The sequence below is a fragment of the Urocampus carinirostris genome, chromosome 1 (assembly GCF_059441175.1).
Source record: "Urocampus carinirostris isolate Australia breed hairy pipefish chromosome 1, RoL_Ucar_1.0, whole genome shotgun sequence".
In the NCBI taxonomy this organism is placed as follows: Eukaryota; Metazoa; Chordata; class Actinopteri; order Syngnathiformes; family Syngnathidae; genus Urocampus; species Urocampus carinirostris.
In genome coordinates, this window is record NC_142349.1 from 48,620,638 (window position 1) to 48,633,458 (window position 12,821).

Genomic DNA, 12,821 nt, shown 5'->3' on the forward strand with positions numbered 1-12,821 from the left:
GTCAAAGTGAAAGACTTATATTGCTTTTATATATACAGTAATCCCTCGGTAATCCCCTCCATTCAATCGGTTAATGGGGACCAAAACCACCCACGAAAAGTGAAAATCCGCGAAGTAGCGACACCCCTTCAAAAATGCTTAAAAAATAAAAAGTTTTTTTTTCCAACAATTATTTTATTTATTAATTATTATTTTTTAGACCTGCAAAGCTCTGAACCCGCGAACGTGGAACCACAAAGTAGCGACGCCCCTTCAAAAATGCTTAAAAAAAATAAAAAATAATTAAAAAAAAATAAAAAATAAAAAATAATTTAAAATAAATAAATATATATATATATATATATATATATATATATATATATATATATATATATATGATACGATATATATATATATATATATATATATTTTTTTTTTTTTATTAATTTTCTTTTTTATTATTTTTTTAGACCCGCGAAGCTCTGAACCCGCGAACGTGGAACCGCAAAGTACACACACACACATATATACACATACACATATGTACATATATACACATATGTACATATATACACATATGTACATATATACACATACACACACACACACACATATATATATATATATATATATATATATATATATATATATATATATATATATATATATATATATATATATATATATATATATATATATATGTATATATATATATATATATACATATACACAAATATACATATTCACATATACATACGTATAGGGTAACTAACTTGATTACTTTCAATTACTTTTGGATTACTCCAATACCAAACATGCTAATAAAAGACAAAAGAAACTAAATATGAGAGGGATGACTGCATTTGTGCCTGGCTTTTGCTCAACGCTTGTGTTTTTTAAACGTCTGATGATGGCGTGGGTCAAGTGATGGGAACAGACGCCAACTTCAATCTTCTGCAGAAGGGAGATCAGTCAACGGCACTCCCACAGAGTCAGCTTGTTGGTTTACAAGAACAGGACAACACAATAAGCAGGACCATGTACTTTGTGCATAGACACAAGAGACCTACCAGGCGTGAGAGAGCTGTCGAGTCGCCTAGTGTGATGAAACTACTGAAGCATTGGAGCAGACTCACCATACAGAATGGCATGCTCTACAAAATAAGGAAAGATCCTCACATGGCCAAGAAAATCTTCCAGTTTGTGGTGCCTGATTCATTGAAACAGAAAGTCCTTCAAGGTTTACATGACTCAGCAGGTCACCAAGGCCAGAACCGTACTTTGTCTCTGGTGAGGCAACGATTCTTCTGGAATGGCATGGAACGTGATGTTGTGAATTATGTCAAATCCTGTCAGCGCTGTGTAGTAGGGAAAACACCGGAACCACACAACCGTGCACCACTCAAGAACATAGTCACCTCTGAGCCTATGGAGTTGGTCTGTATAGACTTTTGGACTGCTGAGCAAGAGAACAAGTCTGTAGATGTCCTGGTCGTAACTGATCATTTCTCCAAGATGGCGCACGCCTTCCCTTGCAGAAATCAAACCGCCAAACAAGTTGCTCGCCGTCTGTGGCAGGATTTCTTCCTTGTCTATGGTTTCCCACGGCGTATCCACTCTGATCAGGGAGCTAATTTACGACCAGGACATCTACAGACTTGTTCTCTTGCTCAGCAGTCCAAAAGTCTATACAGACCAACTCCATAGGCTCAGAGGTGACTATGTTCACGAGTGGTGCACGGTTGTGTGGTTCCGGTGTTTTCCCTACTACACAGCGCTGACAGGATTTGACATAATTCACAACATCACGTTCCAAGCCATTCCAGAAGAATCGTTGCCTCACCAGAGACAAAGTACGGTTCTGGCCTTGGTGACCTGCTGAGTCATGTAAACCTTGAAGGACTTTCTGTTTCAATGAATCAGGCACCACAAACTGGAAGATTTTCTTGGCCATGTGAGGATCTTTCCTTATTTTGTAGAGCATGCCATTCTGTATGGTGAGTCTGCTCCAATGCTTCAGTAGTTTCATCACACTAGGCGACTCGACAGCTCTCTCACGCCTGGTAGGTCTCTTGTGTCTATGCACAAAGTACATGGTCCTGCTTATTGTGTTGTCCTGTTCTTGTAAACCAACAAGCTGACTCTGTGGGAGTGCCGTTGACTGATCTCCCTTCTGCAGAAGATTGAAGTTGGCGTCTGTTCCCATCACTTGACCCACGCCACCAGTGGACTGAGCACTGAAGACAGCAGCAACCTCTTCTGATGTCACAGAACCATTGGAGCCTGATGGAATTGCCCTTTTTACTGACTCGTCTGATGTCCCAGCACTCTCGTCTACAACAGCGTGACAATTGTTGGATACTCTGAACACCTCTTGCACAGTACTGTTGTTCACCCTGTTGACTTGGTCCAAGAGCGAAGTATAGGGCTCGGTAACAAGGCGATGACCCACACATGACCGTACAAATGGCTCACGGCTCAGAGCGTCGGCTACGATGTTCTTTGGGCCGGGAATGTACTTCAGGTCAAAATTGTATGCAGCTAGCTTCGCTACCCACCGCTGTTCACACGCATCAAGTCTTGGTTTGGTCAAAATGTATGTAAGTGGGTTATTGTCGGTCCACGTGGTAAAGTGTCTTCCTTTCAACCAATGGCTGAATTTATCACATACCGCCCATTTCAAGGCAAGAAATTCGAGCCTGTGTGCAGGGTAGTTGAGCTGGGAGCGAGAGAGCGTCTTACTTGCAAAGGCGACTGGTCTGGCTACTTTTCCACCAGGTGGCAGCTGTGACAGGACTGCTCCAATCCCATCAAAGGATGCGTCGACAGCCAGAATAAACGGCGTATCAAAATCTGGGTGCGCCAGAGTGACACCTGTCACGAGGTCGTGCTTCAGTGTTTCAAAGGCGTTCTGGCATGCATCGGACCAATCTGCAGGCGTCAGCTTCACTTGACCTTTCTTGCGGTCTCTCTTGCGCTTATGCTTGTCACCAGATTCAGATGTGAGCCTGAACAGAGGTTTTGCCTTCGCAGAACATGCTTCAATGAAGCTTTGGAAATACATCACCATGCCTAGAAAAGATCTGATTTTACTAGGGCATGGCGTCTTGCCATCCGACTCCATTAGATCAGCGACTTGTACGTCATTTATCGCTCTCACTTTCTCGGGGTCAGTCCGAATTCCATCCTCACTGATGACATGCCCAAGAAATTTCACAGTCCGTCTGAGGAAAAAACACTTTTTGGGTGCGAGCTTGAGGTTGTGTTCCTTAAGGCGAGTAAACACCATCTGCAGGCGTTGGAGTGCAACTTCCTCTGTGGGGGCAAACACCATCAGATCGTCGAGGTAACATAATAGGCTCATGAAATTCTGATCACCAAATATTGACATCATCATCCTCATAAATGTTGCTGGGCTGTTGCAAAGTCCCTGAGGGAGCCGGTTGTACTCGTGAAGGCCGAATGGTGAGGAGAATGCCGTGTACTTTTTGTCGTCAGGGTGCAAGGGGACATTGTAGTAGCCTGACGTCAGATCCATTGTGGAGAAAAAGGCATTTCCCCCAAGTGCGGCCAAAGCATCAGCTTGATGCGGTAGTGGGTAGGCATCTTTTATGGTTCTTGCATTAAGCCTTCTGAAATCAGTACATACCCTTAGTTCTCCATTCCGCTTCCATATGAGAACAAGCGCAGATGCATAGTCGCTAGTCGACTTCTGAATAATTCCTTTCTCTTCCATCTCGTTCAGAGTCGTCCTCAGTTTTTCATACTGACTTGGTGGTATACGTCTGTAGGTATCGTGCACCTGGGCCATACACAACTTTCTTAGACGAATTTGCTGAACTTTTGTCTGAACTAGTAACCTATGCAGACAAAATTATAATTATGGGAGACTTTAACATTCATATGAACTCCCCACACAGTTCACTTACTATTGCGTTTAGTTCTCTAATTGATGCATTTGGTTTTACTCAACTGGTTGACTTGCCAACCCATAAAAATGGGAACACGCTAGACTTGATTCTGACTCGAGGAGTTTTAACCTCAAACATTATGGTGCTACCGTGTACTACTGTTATCTCTGATCATTATTTAGTGACATTTGAGGTGCTAACTAAATGTAGAGTTAATAAAGCTGAGGGATCTAGCGGACGCAATATAAGCACTGGCACAGTTTCTGAGCTCTTTGAACTCCTTCCTGGAGCAGTTGCGTCCTTTCCTAAATACAATGGCTCGATTGACTCACTCATGAATGAGTTCAATACCACCCTGACTAGTGTGCTGGATTCAATAGCGCCCATAAAACTAAAATCACGTCCTAAAAGACGCACACCTTGGTTTACTGATGAAACTAGAACCCTTAAAAAAGAATGCAGGAAATGGGAGAGAAAATGGCGCGCTACCAAGCTTGAGGTTTTCCATCAAACCTGGTGTGACAGCTTGTTAAAGTATAAAGCGGCCCTTGCCTCTGCAAAATCGGCCTACCTTTCGAAGGTGATTGCGTCTCAAAAGAACAACCCCAAAGCCCTTTTTGACACTGTAGCATCGCTTACAAGGCAACAGCCTATCGCAGACAGTTCGACACACTCTGCTCAGGACTTAATGGTCTTCTTCACTAAGAAGATTCAATGCATACAGGAAGAAATTGCAAAAGATATTGTTAGTACCACACGTATTAAAGGACTGAAATTTACAGATGCACGACAGGGTGGCTGCCCTGGGAAAATGGCCGGTTTTAGTGAACTGTCACTTGATGATCTCAAACAAGTGGTGAATGCGGCCAAACCGACAACTTGCCAGTTCGACCCGCTCCCAGGTTCACTTATTAAAAGTCTTTTTAGCGTCCTTGGGCCTTCAGTTCTAAATATTATAAATACATCACTCTCCTCAGGTGTAGTTCCAGCAGCTTTTAAGTCCGCCGTTATTAAACCCACACTGAAACGACCCAACCTTGATCCAGAAATATTAAGTAATTACAGACCTGTGTCAAACCTACCTTTCCTCTCTAAAGTACTCGAAAGAGTAGTGGCACAGCAGCTGAATGCTTTCATATCGGAGAATAACCTTTTTGAATCCATGCAATCAGGATTCAGGGCTAACCACTCTACTGAGACAGCTCTGATCAAGGTAACAAATGATCTCCTAATGTCAATGGATTCTGGCGCTTCATCACTTTTGCTGCTGCTGGATCTTAGTGCTGCTTTTGACACAGTGCGCCACAATATCCTACTAGAACGGTTGGAAAAATGGATTGGTCTCTCAGGAGCTGTCCTCTCGTGGTTCAAATCCTACCTCTCAGATAGGACACACTGTGTTAAATATGGTGAAACGACATCTGAGCCCTTTAATGTTACCTGCGGTGTTCCGCAGGGTTCAGTGCTCGGCCCCCTACTTTTCAACATTTACATGCTTCCGTTAGGTGATATTATTCGCAAGTACAATATCAGCTTCCATTGCTATGCAGACGACACTCAACTATATCTTCCGTTGGAGGAATCTTCCACACTAAACTGTGGAAATTTGGAGGCCTGTCTCACTGAGATAAAAGAGTGGATGTCACTCAACTTCTTGCGTCTTAACTCTGAAAAGACTGAAATGTTAGTCATTGGTCCTTCTAAATGCCGGGACTTATTCTCAAAAACTGCTGTGAACATTGACAAATGTCACATCACACAGAGTGACTCAGTTAAAAATTTAGGTGTCATATTTGACCCTGAACTATCCTTTGAGATGCATGTAAAACAAATTACTAGAACTGCCTTCTTCCATCTTCGCAACATTGCTAAAATCCGTTCAATACTGTCTCAGTCTGATGCGGAAACAATAATTCATGCATTTGTTACCTCCCGTCTCGATTACTGCAATGCACTACTCTCCGGTCTCCCGAAGTCCAGAATCAAGTCTCTTCAGCTAGTACAAAATGCCGCAGCGAGGCTCTTAACCAGGACAAAAAAGTACGATCACATAACACCGATTTTGGCTAACCTGCATTGGCTCCCAGTTAGCCAAAGATGTGACTTCAAAGTTCTCTTAGTATTGTACAAAATCATACATGGACTTGCTCCCTCTTATCTTTCAGATCTGATCTGCCACTATGTCCCGGGCCGAAGCCTACGATCTGAGAGTGCTGGTCTTCTGATGATCCCGAGAGCAAAGAAGTCTTCTGCTGGTTCGAGAGCGTTCTCCATCCGGGCACCGGTGCTGTGGAATGCTCTTCCCCCTGAGATTCGATCTGCAACCTCAGTGGAAATGTTTAAATCTAAACTTAAAACTCACTTCTACTCCATTGCATACGAATAACCTACTCCTCTTGTCGGTTGAAAATAGTTTGTGTAATATAGTGTAACAATCTGTGAAGCCCTTTGAGACTCTTCGTGATTTAGGGCTATACAAATAAAAATGACTTGACTTGACTTGACTATCCCTTACGGCACTAAGAAAAAAAGTGGCTTGAGGTTGATGCAATTTGCGGTATATAATAGCTATTGTAGCGGTTTATAATATCTAGCGCAAGTGAAAGTAATTGTATCAATTTCTCATTAGTAGGACATTGATGCCATTTCGTTTTTAGTAATATTGATAATATATGTCAGTATTTTGAACCCGGCCTTAATCATGACAACTGCCTTTTTTTGCAGCTATCTATCCATTTATGCATCCATTACTCCATTGAACATTAGCTTGAGAGGTACTGTAGCTGCTGCTGGACTTCTAAATAGAACTAGTAGAAGATATCACATTTCTCCGGTACTGCCTGCCGGTAAAAACTCAGATAAAATCTGAAATGATTTTCTTCACCTACCACATAATCTTCTCTCGATTACCTTGAGGGTAAGACTTACATGCGTGTTTTAATCTTACATTTCCTTCCAGTATCACTCATGATTTAAAATCTTAAGGATTATGCAATATATCGCTGACCTTAAAATTGCTCACTGGAAAACACAAAAAAAACATCGGAAGCAGCTGTAGTAGCAGCTAATGGTTATCCCAAAGCACCTTTAGTGTCTACTGCCATTCTGTAATGTACTTTTGTTTAGGTTGACGTCTTTGAAAAGCACAACAGTCTGTTAAACGAAATGCTTGCATCAGCCTATTTGCAGCTATGCAAGCATCTTAGTGTGGATGTCATTAGCTGACAAAGTGGCTTTTTCAAATGAATCTTTTGAGGATGCTGTATAAAACAGAACCTTCTGTTTGTATTTGCATACCAGGCCAGAAAGGCAACTGGATTCAATTACTTCCAACCAGACATGGGACCAAGTCACACATGTGCAAGTCTCAAGTAAGTCTCAAGTCTTCACCTTCAAGTCCCAAGTAAGTCCCAAGTATTTTTTTCTTGGGCAAGTCAAGTCACAAGTCAAGTCCCGAGTCTTAGATTGCCAAGTCCAAGTCAAGTCACAAGTCATAAAAACAGCGACTCGAGTCGACTCGAGTCCAAGTCACTAAGTCTCAAGTCCCCATGTCTGCTTCCAACATAACATTCCCTTTGTTGAAATCGTCACCAACGAGTATTAAAGAATAATTAAATAACTGATTTTGGTGGATTTACAGAGAAGCTGCTCACGAAAAGAAATTTAGAGTTACTCACCTAGTCTGACGAAGAGGAATTGGAAGAGAGATGCAAAGAAAAGGGTCAAAGGTGTTGCTCTGTTTCAAACAATGAGGGCATGTCAGTGAAGATCTGTGTAAAACAGAAGACACACTTATCATCAGCATTTTAGCATCCAGACTTTTGCTGTACCCTTAAAATAATCTTGCCCCTCTTTACTATTTACAATTGAGCAAAATGGGGTGGGTGAGTGGACGCGGTTGGGTTGGTGTATCCCTTGACCACAAGGGTCGTAGGGGAACCATTTCCTGTGGTGTGTATTGGGCAAGTATAGCCTAATGGCGCCCATCCTTCTCCAGGACAACAAATGATTCCACCCGGTCTCGAACCAGGGATCTTTCGCGTGTTAGGCGAATGTCCTAACCACTGCACAACGGAAATCAGATATCATCCAAATGAAACACATACGGACTTCTATTATAATTTTCAGAATGAAAAAGACAAGCTTCCTATAATGTTGCATCACACAACGTTGCTGCTAATGCTCTGTAAAGCCACAGTGGGAGTACTTTAAGGCAATGTGCTGAAGCTAGGTAACGTCAAATGATCGGTCTGCAAGAGCTCGCTTCGGTTAAAATACTGAAATGCTGTGAATATTCTAAGCTGAGCATTTCTTTTTTCGAAAGTATAACAGACATAGAATGATTACAGCCGTATAACGCTAAGCTAATTTTAGTTGAACATTATTTTGGCATCTTCAGATAAACTGGTGAATTCTTTTGTAACAGACAAATGTGTGAGTTTGAGAGTACGTGCTCTGTAGAACTGGATGTTTATTTATTTGGAAAAAAATTTGTATGTGTAACAGAAAACAGCTCCAAATTTACTCAAAATTAAGCACGGATCCCTACTATATTATAACAGAAATTGTATCTTAACTTACATCAGCATTTCACTTCTAAAAAAACCCATAGCATTTAGGTATTTTATATTGTTTTTCAGCCAACGAGCCACTTATTTCTTTTTAATTGCACTACAGATTAACATCCAAATGAAAGGGAGGAAATGATGGCAGTCTTATTTTGTTTCAGTTCACATCATGCAATGAGAATTTTGTTTTTGCTCTTGCCAAACAATTTTTGCCTTTTGAAATAAAGTATTTGAGAGCATGCCAGCCCCATCCAGAAGGCGCCAATGGACTATTAACTGATTAAGTGCACCTGGCGCTCATTAAACCATCCGCATACAATAACCGCACGGACAATTCCCTAGCGACGGATTGTTGACGTTTCTGCCTGTATATGCCATGTTTCTGAACCCATGACACCTGCTTGTGTAAGATGTTCGTATTCCTTCAGTCTTGATTTCTTGGACTATATTTTTGTTCCCTGTTATATCCTCATCTTCCTCTGCAGAACGCTTTTTCTTATTTCCCTTGACCCCATTAAAACTCTCAACTTGACCCTTGTGTCCGCGTTTGGATCATCTGCACCCATCATAACAGTATCTGGAAATTACAGACGAGTGTGTTTTGATCCATGACAATAACTATACTATGACTTTGTGTTACACTTATTTATCTAATCGATTCCTCTGCTGCATCTCCAAAAGATTACTTCACTTTATCATTAAGTCAGCCAGTCCTCCCTAAAGCGTCTAGGGTTGAACAAAAATTATGCTGCCCGTCACTTTGCAGTTGTCCGTGGGAGGGGAACACTCTACCCTAATCCTGGCCTCGCTTCATTGGCTTCCGGTGCGTTTAGACATTATCTCAAAATCCTACTATTTCTTTTTTTAAAGCTAATGCTATTTGTAAATTGTAAATCATTTCAGACTTTCCTGAACAATAATAAGTCATTCAAACATTTAAATTGGTGGGTGATATGTGGGTAATCCAGCAGATTTAAAAGCACCCAATTTATAGACTTTGATGACAGGACTATTTTGAACAACCCAATGTTTGATATTATAACAAAATTAACCTATTTTGGGGATGTAGGGTCTGATTATCTGTTTGATGAGAGCAGGGCATTAAACTACTTCCTGTGTCCACCCTTATCAATTTGGATGAGTCTCTCTCAGTTTCCTGACCTATCATGGTCAGTTTGTGATTTGCCATTGTGATTTATCATTGTTGTTATTTTCAAATAATCAAAGTGTGTGTTTATGTATTTGAAATTTCAGGATGTTGGGGATTGAGAAAGTGTGGGATTATCCTGATTGTACATTAGATGTCACATACAGCACTTTGAGTACATTTGTTTCTGAAAAGTGCTAGATAAATATATTTTGATTGCATTTGAAATTATTTTAATTTAATGCTCCTCTTCAATTCATTTGAAAATGCCTCGTACTCACTTAACCCATTTTTAGAACCGCAAGTCTATTTAAAAAAATCTTTATTGTCATTTATATCAACATTGTGAAACATTGTATGCAACAAGATTAGACATGGCCCTCCAGGGTAAAGATGTAATAAAGACAAAAATAAGACAAAAGTCTGTCAGGATAAATAAGCAAACAACCCTAACTTTAACCCTAACCCTATTTACAAATTAAGAGACTGGCTTAAGTAATGACAAAAGTGCAACGATTTTCTTTTTTAAAAGAATAGTAATGACAGCCATGCAACGGAAAGTAGTGCAATTACACTTCGCAACAACAAAACCTTGGCAGTAACAAAGAAAAGATCTAAATAGATAGCAAGATATAGACTTCAGATTCAAATCCATGGCTGAATTTTGATCATGTTAAACCTAATTAATGAAGTGCACTGTGCAATGTCTGAACGTCCACTAATGAGGCAGTCTTACAGTACTCACAAGAAGAAAAAAACAAGTTCTAAAAGAAAAAAAAAACAGTTAAAATGGAAAGCATGGAATTGTCTGTCCAACATGAAAAACAGCATTCGAATGACCTCACATATATTGTATTGATCATTAGATAAAGAGGCCAGAATGGCATTTGATTCTTTGTTTTTAGTACTGTGAAAGGAACAAAGCTAAGCTCTGTGAGGTGGGGAGTTGTTTTCAGGGACAAAATTTATAGCGGCCCGAGAGCTGCACACAAATCGAGGATAGAGGTTATTGTGGACTGATTTGATGGCTTCTCTTTAGTGATATTTACAGAGCACTTGGTGAGACTGCAATAACTAGAATTTTTTGTTGTAGGGCAAATAAGCCAGGCAAAACATTGACGACTCCATTCTTCTTTTTTTCCATTTTATGTTGGCCACAGATCTTAAAGACTTTTTCCCTTTTTCTTTCCAAAGACTCTACTTTTCATTTTCACTGGACTACGACACTACATACACCTTTGTTTCTTTAGGACCACTTGTTGTTCTTTTATTGTTAAGTAACCTCAGACAAAACTGAGAGCTTAATTTAAAACACCTTGGAACACCAAGAAATTTCATCTTAAAACGCTCAGCTTTCAAGGTGACGGTTTAAACCTATGGCTCTTTCCATGAGTACCTGTTGCTCAGAGACAAATTTAATTGCATGCAAATTCTCTCCATCCCGTTCAAAACATTAGCTATTAATACCGTTCAAATACACGCAAGCCAAACCAAAGCTAAATTTCAAAGCAGTACTTCGCAGAATATATAGGGCACGTTTTTCACTACAATATACAGTCAAGGTGTCACACTCCAAAAAACAAAACAAACAAAAAAAAAAAACACGTTTTGGTTGTACAACGCTAAGGAATCCTTTATATAAAAGCTCGCTCAATAATCTGTGTTCAGTGTTCAGATACCTTATGATGAATACACAGAACAAACTGTAAATACGCCAAAACACCGGAAAGAGAACTTAAAAGTCATTTGATTGGGTGAGTGGGAGGGATGGGTGGAGCTATGCAAAAAGTGCAAGCACTCCCTCCCATCTCTAGCCTCACGCCGTCTGCACCAAAGATAAGCACATCAGGCTCCCTGTTTGCAGAATGTTGTGACGTTTTTACAAAATAACTGCTTGCATCTGGTTTTGAAACCAATATGTATGAAAAAAAAGGGTCAAGATGAGTTTAAGCGATCTTGAGTAATTGGAAGAAAGAGACAAGGTTAAAGTGGTATGTTTGTTGATTTTGGGACACGGGCTCTGGCATTACTCTCTTTTCATATTTTTTTATCAAATCATCAAAAATAAATGTGCTGAAGACTAAGCTTTTGTATGGGGCGCGGGTTGAGCAATTCAGTAAATTTGTCTCATAATATATGGTGTGGCTCTTTCCCAAAATAAAATTAATATATTTTGCTTTTATAGGTCAGAGGTGTAGAAAAAGCCAGACTAAAGAAAGAACGAAAGAGAGAAAGAAAGACAATGATAGAGAAATAGAAAGTGTGGGAGGGATGAGAACAAGGTGGTGAGAACAAGGTGGGAAAAGACACAAAGAAATCAAAAGGAGACATAAAGAGAGAAAAAGCAAATAAGGCAGGAAGAGGGATAGAATAGAAAGAAAAATAAGATAAAAAGAGATATAAAGAGGGAAAGAGGAAGAATGAAAAAGTAAAAGAGACAGAGAAAGAAACGGAGAAAGAGAGAGATAAAGAGAATGAAAGGGGAAACGAGAGAAAGCAGAAGAAAGAGGAAGAGAAAGGAAGAAATAAAGATAGAGAAAGAAAGGGAGAGAAAGAAAAACAAAAAAGAGTAAAAAGGAGAAAAAAGAATAATAAACAGAAAGAGTCAGAGAAAGAAAAAAGAAAAAGACATAAGAAAGAAAGAGGAAGAAATGATAAAGAAAGAAATAAAGAAAATGAATGAGGGAGAAAAAGTGAAAGAGCAAAAGGAAGGAAGAGAGAGAAAGAAAGAGGGAGAAAGAGAAACAGAGAAAAAAGAGGGATAAAAAGAGAAATGGAAGAGAGATAGAGAAAGAGAGAGAAAAAGAAAGGAAACTATATTTGTTTTGGGAGTAGTGCCAGGCTTTGGTGACATCACATGGACATATTTAAAACTGCAGGTCATTGTTTGGCTCTTTTCTTTTCCCCTTGCGCTTCTACCAACGTTGTCTCGCGGGCCGGAATAAATTAGTTTCCTGATCGGACCTGCGGGCTGTATGTTTGTCACCCCTGTATTCAGTGGACGAGTGTTGTTTAAACCGATAATGAGGAAAAAATGCAAGGCGCATTTAGCTCTGTTGAAGCAAACCCAGCTGACACTGGCTCACACTGGCTCACTCCCTTTTGGCAAAGTGCAATGGCTGCCCTACGGATGTCTGATCCTCGCCAGGAAACAGCACTGGGTTCTTGTGCTTTGTGCATGCAAATCTCACTCCAGCCACACTCAAACCTAGATGT

The 12,821-nt window shown here is 40.2% G+C and overlaps 1 protein-coding gene across 1 annotated transcript in view; it reads right to left on the minus strand.

Annotated features, from left to right (window-relative positions):
• The window catches only part of usp43b (ubiquitin specific peptidase 43b), a 73,757-nt gene that overhangs the window by 32,263 nt on the left and 28,673 nt on the right, over nt 1-12,821 (minus strand). Inside the window, exon 4 of the mRNA XM_088343220.1 lies at nt 7,568-7,660. Coding sequence (XP_088199346.1) covers nt 7,568-7,660 — 93 coding nt within the window. The remainder of the gene's footprint in view (nt 1-7,567; nt 7,661-12,821) is intronic.